Source organism: Prinia subflava, chromosome 11, assembly GCF_021018805.1.
Source record: "Prinia subflava isolate CZ2003 ecotype Zambia chromosome 11, Cam_Psub_1.2, whole genome shotgun sequence".
In the NCBI taxonomy this organism is placed as follows: domain Eukaryota; kingdom Metazoa; phylum Chordata; class Aves; order Passeriformes; family Cisticolidae; genus Prinia; species Prinia subflava.
In genome coordinates this window covers 9260275-9276605 of record NC_086257.1, presented here as the reverse complement: position 1 = coordinate 9276605, position 16331 = coordinate 9260275, and the positions used below count along the sequence as shown (strand labels likewise).

At 44.7% G+C, this 16331-nt stretch overlaps 1 protein-coding gene across 2 annotated transcripts in view; it reads left to right on the top strand.

Annotated features, from left to right (window-relative positions):
• Positions 1 to 837: 837 nt before the first annotated feature.
• Positions 838 to 16331, top strand: part of DOCK10 (dedicator of cytokinesis 10) — a 147148-nt gene continuing 131654 nt past the window's right edge. For both annotated transcript variants that reach the window (XM_063408202.1, XM_063408201.1), the window contains exon 1: positions 838 to 996. In XM_063408202.1, the coding sequence (XP_063264272.1) occupies positions 886 to 996 (111 nt within the window). In that variant the 5' untranslated portion in view covers positions 838 to 885. The remainder of the gene's footprint in view (positions 997 to 16331) is intronic.

The window sequence follows — 16331 nt, the reverse complement described above, 5'->3', positions numbered from 1 at the left end:
ACACAGATTGCCGTGCACTCAGATGTGCTCTCATGGTTACCTCCTTTCCCACCAGTTTAACTGAAGGAAAACTTTGCATTACAGAGGAGAATGTAAGTATTATTGTGCAAAGAAATTAAGATACTGCCCTCACAGCAATCCCTTACTCTCCACATTGCAGCTTTAGCGTTAAGGCACAAAGCTGTATTCCTACAACAGGAGGTGTGATCGCTCTGCTGGGGGCTGGGAGAGCTGTGACTATTGTGTAACTTCTGTGGGCTTAGACAGAGAAACGCAATTGTGGATCGGCTGAGTTTTCCATGGTGAAGAGAGAGGGATGCCATTCCAGCTGGCAGGACTGGGAGACATCCAGCCTTGATCAGTGCGGGGTCTCCGTGCTGCTTGGAGGATGCTTTCCAACAGCGGACGGTGGTGATGACCAGAGAGTTAATTTCTCATGAAACCTGGAGACCACTTCGGTTCCATCCCGTGAACCGAGGTTCCCACCTTGGCAAGTGGTTAATACCAAGAGTCGCTCTTTCTGTGCCGAACGCACGGGTAGCCCTGCGGGAGAGCATCCTTTGGTGCCCACACGCACGGCAGGCGGTGTGGCTGCGCTGGCCCGGCTCGGGCTCCCAGCCGGAGCCCCGCATCCCCTCGGTGCGCGGCCGTCCCGCAGCGGGCGCGGGGCCGGTCCCGGCGCCTCCGGCCCGGGGCTCCATGGCCAGCGCGGGCGGGGGCGCGCCGCCGGCCCGGGGAGGGTCTGCGGGCCCGGCAGCGGGCGGCCCCCGCCCCGCACACCTCCCCCGCGCGGGGGGAGCGGGAGGGAAACCCCCAGTTCCGCTTCCTGACGGCGCCGCGGCCCGGGCGGGGAGCGGCGGCCGGAGCGCGGGGCTGCCGGCGCCCATGGCCGGCGAGCGGACGCGGCGCTTCACGCGGAGCCTGCTGCGGCCGGGGCAGGCGGCGGAGCTGCGGCACAGCGCGGCCGCGGCGGCCGGAGGGCGGCTGCAGCTGCGGGTGAGTGCGGCGGGCAGCGCCCGGCGGGCACGGGCAGAGCCCGGCGGGGCACGGGCAGCGGGCACCGGCCCAGGTGCGAAGCGCGCTCGGTTCCCGGGGAGGGCGCGGGGCAGCGCCGGGCCGAGGGCGCAGCGCCGGGAGCCCCGGCCCGCCCGAGCCGCTCTGCCCTCGCTCCGCGCTTCCCCGCGCTACGGCCGGCGGCTGCCAGCCCTCGCTGATAACATCGCTGACAGCCTCGCCGACAGCCCTCGCTGACAGCCCGGATCCTCCCTTGGCTGTGGCCGGTTCTCTTTCCCTGTGGCGGAGCTCCGCGGTGGCGGTGAAATGAAAGCCGGGGAGCGCGCAGCCGGTGCGGGACAGGCGCGGGCTCCCGGGGTGTGACAGCCCGGGGAGCCTCGGTCCTGCACCGCCCGGGTGTCACCATCGCTGCCGAGCGGCGTGTGCGCGCCCGGGGATTTCCACTGGAAACCCCGCGCAAGAAGCCTGAAATGCCACGGAAACAGACGCTGTTCTTGCTGCTTGCATTCGCTTTTAAAATGCACTGCATGGGGCTTCAGGCCCCGTGTCTCTCCATCAGTGGAGTTTTCTCCTCCGTTCCATAGTTGTACTTAAGTCCTTAGCTGATAGGCATAGATGGCAAATTGGTTCACAGTGGAATATCCACCAGCCTTTTCTCAAGGCATTTATGGGTCTTTTATTAGCCATTTTTGATACTAAGATTCCTTTGGGCTTAAAGCTATGTCTTGTGAGACTTATATGACTCTTTAGATGATTAAGCATATCATTTCTGTGAATCATTTAATTCAGATAAATATTTTCCTTTTCTAGTTTTTCAGGCAACACAGCTCATGAAGTAAGGGAAAGTTGTAAATGAAAGGTCATCACTCATCAAAGTTTATCCCACAGCAGTGCCTAGCTGTAATGCATCATATCTGCATAAAACAGAAAGCAATTCTGTAACTGTGTTCCCATAAAGTTAGTGGGCATTTTCCATCTTCTGAGGGGTCTTGCCCAGTACAAATGGACAGCTCTGCTGAAGCAACTGCTGTGCTTAGAGACAGCAGCCAGTTCACAGTTCCTAGTTACCTGTACACCAAATGTGAGCTGTTGTTTTCTTTACATCACTAGATTCGAAGTGCTTTTACAGTCAGCTTTGAAAGTCTTCATTAAGCATTTCCAAACTCCTGGCTTTTGAAAGCTTAGAAGTTACGTCTCTCCTGCCTTTCCACAAATGTTGTACATGCTATCAGCCCTTGTCAAATCCCAAAGCATCCCTACAACTGCACCACCAACAGATTTATGTGGTGCTGCCTGCTGGGCACCGAGATCAGAATTTGGCTCATTTTCAAACAGGATGCACTACACTGATGGAGTTTTGGTGGAAACCCTCAAGGAACCATCGTGGTTGGTTTGGGCTCTGACCCCTAAGAGGTCCTCTAAGAGGATATGTTTCAGTCCTCTCCTCTCATTGCAGCGTGGAGTATTACAAATGAAGTTCTGTTAGCAATATATTTTATTCTGCAATATATTTTATTCTGCTGTGTCTTTACTGCAAGAATGCAGAAACAAACGAGAATGAAACTGATGAAGCAAATCTGAAATTGACGGTCTGTTTCCTTAGAGAGCCGTGTTTTTAATGTGTTGCTATCAAATCTTATACTGCTGTCTTAATACAGCATTTAATTACTACTTGTGTATTCACATTGTATTTTATCCAATCTGTCTTTAAAACATGGAGACTTCAATTGTAGGGTGACAAAAATCATCTGCCACTTGAGTGAGTCTTCTGTGAGACTTCCTGTTGACTGCTGAAATACACTGGTGCTGGATTTCATCAGGGCTTTTGATGCAATATCTGAGGCAAATACAGTCAGATCTGAAGGATGGTCTTTGAAAGATACTGAAGTTAAATTTGAACATGCCAGACCAAATTCTGGTTTCAGTTATACCGCTCAGTGGGATCACTTAGGGACTTCCAGATGTGTTTTATTCACCAGCAGGCACAATGGTTCTGAAGTCTAAGTTGCTTGCTGTGTTGAATATGTATGGCTCTGGAGAACTTAATGAAGTTACCATCTTTTTACCATATTTTTTGGGTTGCCAGTAATGTTGCCTCTGAAAGGCAAAGTTTTATGAAATGCCTTATGCTGAGGTCCCATGCAGGAGTACAAAGCTGCTTCCTTCAGAGTTAAATCTTTTCTACCCACATCAGGTAGATTGAGCAGAATTAACCATTGTGCCTTGGCTAACACCCAGATCTCTTGGCAGATGTAGCAGGGTTGCAGGTTTGGGGCTGCCAGGTGGAGCTGTGGTGTTCAGTCCTGGGCAGTGACTGCTGCCTCTGGATCTGTAACACAGAATGCCAGGGTGCCAGGTCTGCTGAGGTGTGCCAGGTCTGCTGAGGTGTGCCAGGTCTGCTGAGGTGTGCCAGGGCTCCCTCCAGCCTCTCTGCCTTGCACTCAGGGATGCTGGGGTGGCACAGCCATTGCATTGTGAAAAAGTCCCACAGAACCTGAAATTTCTGGCTGAATTTCAACTGACATTTGTGCCAGAAGTGAATATTCTCACAGAAGAGAAAAAAAACCTATTCAGTGAGGTCTGTTGGGTCTCATCACATCTTGCTCTGGATGTATCAGCACCTTACATTCCAGGTATACTAAATCTGGCTTGTGTTGGACTGTCCTGAAAGTTGTCTCAGCTGCTGCAAGTAACTGGCAGCTACAAAGGAGGGAAAGCATAAATGTGTAACATGTAAAGAATTATGTATAAAGAGCAAAGAATTAAGCCTTCTGATGCTGCTTTTGTGTCCTGTATTAAGTTGCAGCTGGACTTCTGCTGGTAATGTTTGGACTGCAGCTGCTCTAGGTGCAACCCTTCAGTTCAGTAGAAGCATAGGGATCAAATGTCTAAACTATCTTAAAGAAAAGTGAAGTGTTGTGTCTTGTAGCTCTTTGCTGTCTTCACAGAGATTCTTCTTTTTTGTCCTTCACCTTTACTTTTGCTCCTTTATTCATTTAATAGTTGTTAGTGTCTAGCACACAAATCTGTTTCTTAAAAATAATTTTTAAAAAGTGCCATTATAATCAGGAAAAATGAGTTGGCAGAAGTAAGGATGTTTGTCATTTGGTGTTGTATAAGAGAGGAACTTCTGCAGTGTCCTAAAGATAAAAAGTGGGAACAGAGATTGGAGCTGGAATTTGTGTGTGTGTTTTGCTGGTAGGGGGTCGTGGCTGCAGTGTTTTGGCAGATGTAACACACTGTACATTAATTCCCCAGCCCTTCAGCAGGTGGGAGGAGTGGTGTATCAGGTGTTAGTGGTGTCTGCCTGTACTTCAGCTTGTTTCCATTGCCTCCTTAAGCTTTCAAGTAGTAATGGCAATTCACCAGACTGGCTGGTGAAATAGATCAGCATCATCTAGAGGGTAAATAATTTATTGTATTTTGAAACTTTGATGTGAAATTCTTTGTCTCTTCTAATAGAAAACACTTGTTTGAAAGTTGCTTTCTGAACATTCGCTGCCACTGCCTAGGAGAGCTGAATAGCTGTGCACAAGAAAGGGAAATTAATATGTCTGTTGCTTCATTTGTGGCTGTCACTGCAGCAGTATTTTACTGGAAGCTTTTAAAATGGGAATGGGCCAGTCAATGCCCCTAGAAATCAGCTTGCTCACTATTTAGATAGTACTGAACTTCAAGTTAAAATATTATTTCCAGATCTCAATTAATTTGGCCAAGTACTGCTGGCTGCAGTCCTCATATACATACAGTGTTGTGACATTGCTTTTATAAAAGAGCTGTGGCAGGTCTTGCTCCTCATCTCTCTTCCATCATTGAACAAGTTAATAGCAGTCTGGATTTGGGCTGTTGCTCCACGTGGGGTTTTTTTTTGGCAGAGGTTTCTTTCCATCCCACTGCAGCCAAGCACAGAGTCGTGATGTCCAGTCCCTGAGTACTGCCTGTGTCCCTCTCATGGAAGGCTGGATTAGTTGGCTCTCTCTTCTGCACTATATGAGTTCCTCTCCTTTTTTACCTTGCCTGGGGCCACCATAATTCCTCCCTGAAAGAATAGATCTCCTTTGTTTCCCATGTGTATTTTATGTGGTGTGTACTTTACAAAGAATAACATCTCTGTTTGTATTATGGTTGTATATTTCTAGTTTTGTGTGGGCAATGAACTGGTTTGTGACTCCAGTGGTGTGTTGTAGTCTCTCCAGAAGAGTGATGTGTGTGGTTTCCAGCCTGACAGGGAGCACCCCCTGCCTTGTGTGTGATGATGGTACCAGAGCTTTGACTGTGCCTGCTCTGCAGGGCCTCTCCTTGTGATGTGACTGGGCTTACACATTGTGAATAAAATAACACTGAGAACCTCCTCTGTTGAGAAGGTGCAGTGTTACCTGAGCAGCTTCAAAGACAGAAACTGGACTGTGCAAGGCTGCTTTCTCCTGAGGATGTTCTGGTGTCTGCTGTTAGTCCAGGGTGAACCCAAGCAATGCCTTTATAAAGGCAGTGAGTCTGTGGTGTACCCAAAATACTCTGTGTGCTTGTACATAGGTGCACATGCACCATCTTCACACATCAGCCACTAGATTTTTTGTCTATTTCCCTGTGAAAAAAATCCAAACTGGTGCAGTAATCTTAAGAGCATGTGCAAACAGAGAAAGCCTCATCCTGTTCTAGTGGCTGAGAGAGTTTGTTCATGACACCAGCGTAAGGCAGCATCACCTGCACGTCTGGAGCTGCTGGTTCTGTTATGGCAGGCCTCAGCTTTGAGATGAGTTAGGGTTTGCTCAGGGCAGACAACTTGATAGGCATATTTAGAATGTTAACAACCTTGTGCAGTGTTGAAATATTAAATAACTTGTTTATATTTGTAATTTACCTGTGAACCTTGTTCATGAATCTACACTCAAAAACTTACCTTTCATTTTTAGCCTGTGTGGCATGCCTTGCTTACTCAAACACAAGACCCATGTTATTTGCAAGTAGTCTCCTTTATGAGCAATTTTTTGTTGTCTTGAAGTGTCTAATGAGTAACTCTGTAGATGTTTTTCAGCTGGGGTATCCCGAGAACACTTGGTCTGGCCCGGGCAGGGATCTGATTGCTTTTAGCTGCCTGCTGGAGCCCAGCTGTAAGGGCAAACCAAGCAAAGGGTACAGGCAAGAATGCACTACTTGCACATTCTCCAGCTGCAAGGCTCCCTCCTCTGCAGGCAGACAAAAGGGGCAAAGTCTGCTTCTGAGCAATTCTGGGAACTTCATCTGGCACTGGGGATGACATTGATGCAGAAATGAGGAGAAGGAGATAAGGGAACAGAGCCTCAGAGAGGGTGGAGACAGAGAAGGGAAGAAAATGGTTTAGAAAGAAGAAAAGCACTGGAGAAAATGGGGGAAAAAAGAAAAGACTTTGTGGGGAAGGAGAGGCTGAAGAAGATGATAAAACACAGGAAAGAAACAAAGAGAGCTGCAAGAAAGCTTCGTCAGGTTGGTGAATAACTTGTGCAGATGAGGCATTACTGTGCACCCCTGGGCACTCACTCAGGAGGTGGGGAGACCCAGGCCCTTGGATTTAAATGCAGGGTTTTTACTGTTGTCTTGCCTCTGTCACCTGACTAACACTTTCTTTTAAATTCATGGAAAGTGAGTCAGCTTGAGTAACTCAGAATGCTCTCAGTTTATAGAAGTTGCATTATTTTTTTTCCTTTTGCCTGCAAGGTTAAATTAGGGGTCTTGAGAGGGGGAGAATGAACATCAATAGCAAAGAGAAGCTGGAAAATTAAGGCTTGTGTTGGCTTTGGAGGAGGATGGATACACAGAGAGACAGTTTAATATTGTTGTGGTTTATAACAGGCAGCTCTGCAGTGCATATGTCACTTCCAGAAGACAAAACATATTTGTAACTTTTCTAGCATAAGGTCAAAAGCCTAGGAACTAGTGACACAGATGTGATTATTACACAAAGACTTGCTTGTTATGTGTGTAATGTTTCCAGTTTAGGATTCCCTGCATTTCACAGGGAACTCAACAATAATTTTCTGAATCTAAATTATACCTGCTGTCTGGTTTATATTCTTATTTTAGCAAAAGCTGAGTTTATCCCTGTTTTTGTTGATAAAGAACCCAAAACATCAGGAGCTAACTGCCCAAGTTCATGCAATAAATCCATAGTAAAAGCTGTAGAATGATTGTCTACAAGTTTATCCTGCTCATAAGTTGTCCTGCCCCATGTGGATGAATAATTTGCCTGGCTTCATAGTCCCCCCTGGTCCTCTCACTTCTGACATGGGCAAATTTTTTCCCTCTTGTAAAATGTAAGAAAACTGAAGGCTGCCTGTCTTTTGTGTGCTTGCTTAGTGTAAATGACTTGTGCTCATGTTGTCCCTTTCTGGGCAGAGCACAAACTCCAAATAGCCATGTCATAGGAGGGTACTGAGCTGCATTACTCTTAAATGGTGGTGTGTGTCAGTGAAGGCTTCCCTTCCCTTCCCTTCCCTTCCCTTCCCTTCCCTTCCCTTCCCTTCCCTTCCCTTCCCTTCCCTTCCCTTCCCTTCCCTTCCCTTCCCTTCCCTTCCCTTCCCTTCCCTTCCCTTCCCTTCCCTTCCCTTCCCTTCCCTTCCCTTCCCTTCCCTTCCCTTCCCTTCCCTTCCCTTCCCTTCCCTTCCCTTCCCTTCCCTTCCCTTCCCTTCCCTTCCCTTCCCTTCCCTTCCCTTCCCTTCCCTTCCCTTCCCTTCCCTTCCCTTCCCTTCCCTTCCCTTCCCTTCCCTTCCCTTCCCTTCCCTTCCCTTCCCTTCCCTTCCCTTCCCTTCCCTTCCCTTCCCTTCCCTTCCCTTCCCTTCCCTTCCCTTCCCTTCCCTTCCCTTCCCTTCCCTTCCCTTCCCTTCCCTTCCCTTCCCTTCCCTTCCCTTCCCTTCCCTTCCCCCCCCCCCATTTTTTAGTTTGGGTGCTCAAGGCAGTGGTCTATTTTTGTTTTCTCCATCATGTCAGTGATGCATAATCACAACCTAAATGCATTGCTTAAATACATTTTTTGTACATTACTTGTCATCTCTGGTAGCATTTTTTCCTTCCTGATACAGACAGGAAGAGGTCAGTGTGGCATTCTTGTTCTTAAATTTTACACAGGGAGAAAGTTCCCTTGGAGCACTGGGGGCAAGTGGTGCTGCCCAGCCTCTCCTTCCCAGACTCTTTACTTGGGTACTGTAAAGTTACTTTTCAGCTGGAACCCAAATACTGCTTGTTTTGGAACACAGTGTCATGTTTTGAGATAACATAATAGAGATGTTCTTTAAACTTGTATGAAAATACATCAGTTGGGGAAATCTGGATATGTTTGTGGCGTGTGCGGGTTCATAGTGTGCAGACAGCAGTGTGAACTGCAGCTACTGTCACTGGGATCCCTGGAAAATATGGGGAAATGGAGATGGATACCTCTCTGCAAAGAGAAACAAGGTTCTGTGAACTGCCTTTGTGAAACAAGGTTTTATCTCTGCAGACTCAAATTAACGAAAAAAGGAAACCTCAAAAGTTGAAAGATACACTGTATTACATTTTAAATTACTAATGCACTCATTAATAAAAAACAATTAACTTACTGCTAGACTTTCTTCCCCTTACTGCTGTTGTGCAGTTGTGTAATATTCATTGTACAGAAGCTTAGTATGCTGTCAGCCTTGCAGTGATTTTTTTAATTGCAGTGTAAAACTGCTTTTTCTTTCATGGAGTGTGGAGGGCAGTTCTGTCAGTGAGTCTGGAATGGGCTGCTCAGGTAGGAGAATAATGCTGGCTGACTTAAAGCAAGCATGATCCTAGGTTATTTTGACATGTTGACCTAAATTAAATGATGTAGATATAATCAAATTTAATGAATGCAATTGAATTGGATATGATAGAGGGGGAAAAAAAAAAGGTTTCCTTTTTTTATGTGTTACTGTTTATCAGCAAGAGTAATACAGAAATATTCTCTCTGAAAGTGGAGTGACTACGAATGTTTAGAATAGCAAAAATAACATCTATTATCTTTGGATTTTAGTTTTTAAGCTGTCACTGTCTAAATGTATTTCTTGCCCATGCTAGATGTTCCTGCTTTGGTAACCATGTTTAGGTTGATAATTTTAAGGAGTGTACTTCTAATTTATTGGCCAAAATTATATTCTAGACTCTTGATTGTCTTGTGAGACACGGCTCTACTTTTCTAGGGCTGAGTTAAAACCTCCCCACACAGGGAGCACAATGGCTCTGCAGACAAAGCCTAGAAGCATCTTTTATCCAAAAGCTGCCTGGAACTTTTCAACTGAGGGTTAATGTGTCTATTTTTTGATGGAAATTCCTCAATGATCTTTTTTCTGCCTTAGGTTTTTCTCGTGGTTTAGGGGCAGAGGTTGACATGGTTTGAAGAAAATGTATTTTTAAAGTGTGAGAAGATTGTCCTGTGGCATGCACTTTTGCCAGGCTCTGGGACAGGACATGTGCAAGGCAGAGGGACTCAAGGAGAGGAGGGGGAAGGTTGCTGTGGTATCCTCTGGCCACTGCGGTGTGTAAAAAAAGCCTTAAACTACTTTTTCCATCTCTTTCTTCTGCTGTGAGGTGCTTGTTGCAGCTTCCTCCTTGCCCATTCTCTACTCCCCGCCCTTTTTCCCTCTTAGTCCTGTGCAAGCTCTGGCAGCCCTGGGGGGAGTCTGAGCCAAAAAGTCAACAGAATAGAGGAAGGAAAGGCTCCCTATAGCCAGACACTGGGCAAAGTGTACGTCCAGTTTGAGGGAGGGCAGGATGCCAGTGCTCCACATCCCCTGCTCTCGCCTTTGGAAGCAAACACAGCACTCCTTTCCATGCTGGGAGGAGGTGCAGGAGAAAGGATTCAGAGCTTGTTGAGTCTTTGAGTGAAAGTGGTGGGCTGAAGTCAGCCTGGGGGCTATTGATTGGACTGGCTTGTTTTGATAATAAGTCATCTTTGGAGCCTGTCCCTTGCAAGAGCTTTCTCCATTGCTGTGTGAGTACCATGGCACAGGCCAGGCTTGATGTCTTTTGTTAGGAATGCCTCTTACATTTCACACGCCATAAATAACTTGTGGTATTTGTAGCAATCTCAGTCTCTGTTTGAAGATGCAAGTGTACAGCCTTGTTCCTGGCTTTTTTTTGTTGTTGTTGTTCCTTAGCCTCAAGTGGTCTCAAGTCTCAAAAGTGATTCAAGGGCCTAAATTTGGCCATCCTTGGGATAGAACTGTTTTGTGGCATTGAACTTGAAGCTATATGGAATAAAATACATGAAAGTTAGTTCTACAGAGCAACGGTGCAATGACAGGGAGAGACCTTGGGAAAACAAGTCCTGGGTCACACCTCTGATTCTGTGTGCAGAGATAAAGGGAGTGATGAGTAAGTATTAAAAGCAGTGATGAGCAGACCTTGATATTTATTCTAGAATATCATGTGGTGCGTGAATACCTTTTGTATTCACATATTTGCAATGCATAGTAGAATATGTGCTGAGCCATCATGTTTCTATTGTATAGGCACACGTTTTCCCCTTCCATTCATGGGGACCAGGTGGACTTCCAGCAGTGGATAGAGAGCAATTTCACAAGCAATGCAGACGTTAAATATGCACAGCTCTCCTCTGAAAGCAAGTTACTGAAAAGCATCTGCCTCTTCCAAAGCTGCATCTCACTTAGGGCAACAGTTGCCTTTTACATGAGTAACAGTTGTTTTTCCTTTGAGCTGTGTGATTGCACAGTGCCTCTGTTCTGCTGACACCCTTTCATTAAACAGCTAAAATCACGAACACTGATGGAAATGAAGCAGTACAGCATTAAGGAGGGTTGAATTATACTGCTCTCTTTAGTGCTGCATGAATTTATCCTCATAGCTTCCCCTGAATCAGTGAAAACTGTTTTGGAAGTTTTGTAAGAGAACCTACAAAACAGAAATTCAGGTGATCCATTAACAGAAATTTGGCTTTCCTGGTCAAATAATAAGCTGTGATTTAACATAATGTTAGGAAATCTCAATATAAACAAAACAAAATGTAGTCAAGGTAGATGATTACTTTTCTAAAGATGTCTTTCAGAAACCTCCTGCTCCTTTTTATATTTCAAATGCATACCCAGTTGTTTCCATGTTTCTGTATAATTTCTAAAAGAAATGGAGCTCATGTAACACACCACCTCCAAGTGATTTAACTGCAATTGGTTTGGAAATGGAAGAAGATGGAATGGTAGTTTTTTGGGGGGTTATGTAGTGCTGATAGTTCCAGCTGGCTGGGGATGTTGGCAGTGAAATGTTTTTTGCCTTCTATGTATTCTTTCCTCGGAAGGGGTGAGGAGAAAACTGTTTGCAGAGAGGTTTGGGGTGAATGTTGCAAGTTACTTGTGTTGCTATAAGGATGAGCAGCAGTACCGCAGGACACAAAATCTTAATATGAAGTTTATCTCCTTTTTTTACCCCTAAAGTTTTCCTTACAATGAGAACCCTTCAAAACCACTAGCCATGGCCTGTATGTTGCAGTTAAATATTATCTTTCTCTCATTTCTTCATTGTCACATCTGCCCACTCCCTGCTTTGCTGGCCTCACCCCTTCCAGTCCTGGATCCTTGTTGTGCATTGTGTCCCTCTCCCACTTGTCCTGGAGCCTCTGTTAATGCCTCTCTGTGCAGGGAACAGTGTGTCAGTTGTGTCACGCGCCCTATCTTTGCCTGCCATCCCCGCCACATTAAAACCCACTTCTTCCAGGAATGCTCCTTGCCATGATCTCTGCTCCTCCCCTGGCTGAGCTGCTGCCCCTCTCTCCCCCACGCCGGCAATGGAAAGCCTTTGGCTTTTGAAATGGCCTCTCTTCTGGTTTTACTCTGAGGTTTTTGCATTGAACACGTGGGTTTGTATTGATAGTTGCCATTTGAGTGACTGTTCATCAGATAAAATATAATTCAAATAATACTGAGTGACTCTTCTGGAAGGAAGAACTTTTCCTGTTTCTGTTTCCTTAAAGGAAGCAGTGGTTCCCTGTTCAGTGTAGAGCAGAAGACAGCTCCATGTTGTGATGTGTGAATATACCAGTGGATTTATATATATTTTTAAATCAACTCAAGTAAATAGGGCTAAAATAATTTTCCTTGGAACAATGTGCATGCCTGGTTTGTGGGCTTTTTAAGACAAGAACCTTGCATTTAAATTCCACAATGATGTCTGCTGAGATGTGCTAGAATAAGTTACAAGGGCTGCTCTGCTTGGTCTTTGTGTCCCAAGGCTTCTGGGTTTCTGTGTTCTACCACTGTTTCCCAGTGTGCATTTCAGAAGATCCTTATTCCAAATCCTAAAGGACCTGTCAGGGATTCAGATAAGAAATTTGAGTCTTTTTCTATTGGGGAAAGATTTTGTGTGATCCAGAATGGGAGTCAGCAAATGACTTGTAATTAGAGCTTGAACAGGGAGGTGTGAAAGCTGTGATGCACAGTGAGGGGTGGCTCTCAGTGTGTAACCGGCTCTGTCATCACCCCAGCAGCACCTCCTGAACCCACCCTGCCTAGTTTGCAATGCAGCTGGTTGTTGTTAACATCTATGAGGTTAAAAAGATAATGTGAGAGGGTTGTCTGACTTATTTTGTCGGTGTCAGAGCTCCAGACATGCCCCAGAGCCAGTATGCCAAACACAGCCTGCTATCATTAACTAACAAGGACAATTTAACAAATACTTTTTTCTGTCATAAGGGTGCAAAAAGAAACGAGGATTGAGCCATGACTAAGGAATAATACATTCTAGTTGCTGTTATCCTGGGCTCAGCTTAGCAGATTTTTTAGCTTTTTCATGTCTGTCTGTAAGATAACAGGAATAAAAGCCAGCAAAGTGCAGTGCTAACGGTGTGACTGCTTCTAGACAGTTTGGCAGGAAACGCTGTTTCCTGTTCTGTTTGATGTTCTGTTGACTTGCTCATAAATATTAACCCATCTGGGGCTTCAACATTTGTTGTTATGGGAGGATAGACAATGGCAGTGACAGCCAAATTTAAATGTAGTCGTTCCTTTGAGTAGATGAACAGGTTCTGGTTAAAAAATACAGAATTATGCTGTAATTCTTTTGACTGCAGTGTAACATCTTCAGATTTCTGTCTGCACAATCAAGTTGGAAAGTGAGATTAGATTTGCCTTTAAAGTGTGGGCTCACACTGGTGTGGCTTGCTCTTCTGCATCAGGTTAGATCTTCCAGGAGTCCTGTGTCATAGACAGATGCCAGGTCCCTCAGCATTCCAAAGTCAAGTAATAATTGTAATGCCAGTTGATGTGCTTCCTGAATCCCCAGATAAATTCATATTTGGAATAGGATGATAGATCCATCTTTTGCATTACTTCTTGAGAGGAATTGTGTCTTTATCTCTTGAGACCTCAAACAAGTGCTGTCCACAGGGGTGTCAATGTCCCTTCCAAGCCAAACTTGTGTGACAGAGGTGAACCTCTCCTGACCTGTCCCCCTGCCTGTTCCTCTTGTCTGGTTCAGCAGGATGTCTTGGTCAGGGCAGCATCTCCTGTCCAGGGTGCACCAGTCTTTGGGGCTGGCTTTTAAACTTGTGGTTTTTTCAGATCAGATGCTGATAGATGAGATTTGGAAGCCAGAGGGTGCTGCTTCCCAGGGAGCTGAGCTCTGCAGGCACATTTGTGCTGGGTGGAGGACATCTCTAGGTGTGTCCCTGGAAATGCAGCAGCTCCCATTCCCGGTGTTTGTGCACACCAGTGACAGTGCCCCAGCAGTCTCCTCAGTAAATTGCCAGCCTGATCTTTTGTGAAGAGCAGTCGTGTTGAATTTAGTGTTACTACATCAAGAGTGAAGCTCTGATACTGAGAGTGAGTAATTGTAACCAAGTCTGCCCTTATGCCTGACAGTGTGTTTGGTATTTAGCTGTAACTGCTCCTAATTTGCTCAGCTGCTTGACAAAAGCATAAATGACATCGAGGTGAGAGCTCTTCTGTTGGCTGCAACTCTGTGTTACCATGAAATAATTGTAACATTACACAGAAAGTGATAGATGATTGTTAATGTTAATTAGAGCACTAATTATATAGGGAGTGAATTTCAGCAGAAATGAACAATTGCTATCTCTGCATTTCAATTTTCATCTGAATTGTAAGAGAAAGGTGGGAATATTTTCCCTTGGTGTGAAAAAGGGATGTATTTAAAGGGAATCTGCTTATTTTCACTTAGATATCACATGTTCTACTGGAAGCTTTGGTAGCACAGACAACCAGACTGTAGGCTTCCTTAAAAAACAACTATCAACAATTGTTTGGGGTAAAGTTCCCGTGTGTACTCTGTAACATTTAAATCATTTACTTGTGCATTTGCACTTTTTCTACTGGGACTACTTAAGAACATAACCCTGTTGAATGCCCAGCTGTCAGCAGAAGGATGAGGGGGTGGTGAAGGAAGTTGGTCATCTGTTTAAAAACCTAATTGCATGCTGCACACAGGGAACTGCTTGATGCCCTGAAGTAAATCAATACCTTTGTGAGTGTAAATAATTGTGATTTCTTGAAAAACACTGTCTGGCTGATCTCTATTTCCTGCTTGATTGAGAAGTCATGAAAGAGTAAAAAGAGGTCAACATTTGGGTACTACCTAAAATTACTAGGATCCTTTGGAAGTTCATTTGAGATGTGTCATAATAATCTAGAGAATAACATCACTTCTGTTATATACTAGGTATTTTTTTGTTTTTAAGTAGTGTTCTGAAGTGGTTCTTTAGGAACAGGATATTTTCATAAATATCAGTTAATTTTACAAAAAGTCAATAGTACAGGCTATTAGGGCTTTAGTAAAAAAAAAATTACTTCTAACCAGACATTTCAGTCAGTGAGAATGAAAGCTCTTTGCACATATGTGAATTTAGCTCATAGTTTCTACTCATATCTTAATCTCCCTTGGAGTTCAGTATTAGTCTTTCAAAACACACATGTTACTAATCAAAATATTATTCTTCTAAGGATTTCTTCCTGAAATACCAACCAGAAGACATATGTTTATAGAGACTGTGTTAGAACTTAACAAATACAGGCCAAACAACTTATAATTGGCCTAGTTTTGCTTATTTTGTATTTTGTTGAATCAACAGCCTTGTGGATGTGAATGTTAATGGATACCAGAAACCTACAGTTTGTTAGGTTTAGATTTTGTATGATTTTATTATCTTCTGGAGGTCAAATAAAAGAAAGGGAGGGAAATCCTGACAAGAGACATAAAATGAAAACCACATGTTGAACAGAAAAGCTGTCCAGGGGACAGTGTCACTCATTAGCTGCTACAATGGCTGTTACTGGGTTTGGTATAGTGAGCACATTGTTGTGCTGTGACAAAAACCCAGCAATATTATTTCTAAAAGGGGCAGGGTGATTTTTGGTTGTGTTGATGTGTTTTGTTTTGCCTTTTGGGGTGCTATTTCTTTTCCATGGTGATAAGGGCAGAGCTGTGGGGTTCAGGCCCTGTTTTGGGTGTGATGTGGGGAGCTGTGTTTGAGTTGCTCTTTCTGAAAGGGTGAAAATGTCCCAGTGAGCAGTGTGGGTCTGAGGGACCTTGTCTCTTTTCCAGGCTCTTGTCTGGGTGGTCTCACTGTTCCATTGTGCAGCCTGGGCTTCCTGGCTGCTGTAGAGCAGGAGGAATGTGAGCCTCCCTGAGCTTCTAGATGTGCTAAGAAAGGAAAGATTTGGGGCTGATCAGCCCCCACATTGTAATCAAGAGAATAACTTCTCTTACAGTATCTGGCACTATATACACACAGATCCCTTTCCCTGTCTTGTGAAGGCTGATGTTTATGCCAGTAGGATTCTCTGTAGGTGGGTTTCTTTGTAGAAATTAAGAATTGGCCCTGTGTGCTGTAGCCCAAGAAGTGTCATGGTTAGGTGATACTTGACATGATCAAACAGGGAAAAGGTGCTTGGCTGGCTGCCCCTGGGCCTATCAGATTTGGGTAGGGTTTTTTGAGTAATATGTAAACAAACAAAAAAACAAAAAAATCAAGACAGCTCTGTAATATTTATAGCCTTAAAAACTTTCAGTCCTAACTCTTAGCTTCTTTATTTTGGATTCTTGGCACTGAGAAGAAAAAAGGAATCTGAAGCCACATTATTATACTGCTAGTGGAAACAATCCATATTCTTCTTGTGGGATCTTTTCTGACAGATAAAAGGATACAGCTGCTGTATTTGGGGGAGTGGGGTGATGGGAGAGCAACACCTGAGACAACACAGTTTTTGCTAGCCCCATATGTACAGATTTTACTTTGCATTTCTTTTTTTTTTTTTTACTTTGTCCACATTTTGTGCCTAATCTTCCCTTTTGCAGCTGTAGAAGCTTATGCTTGGAAA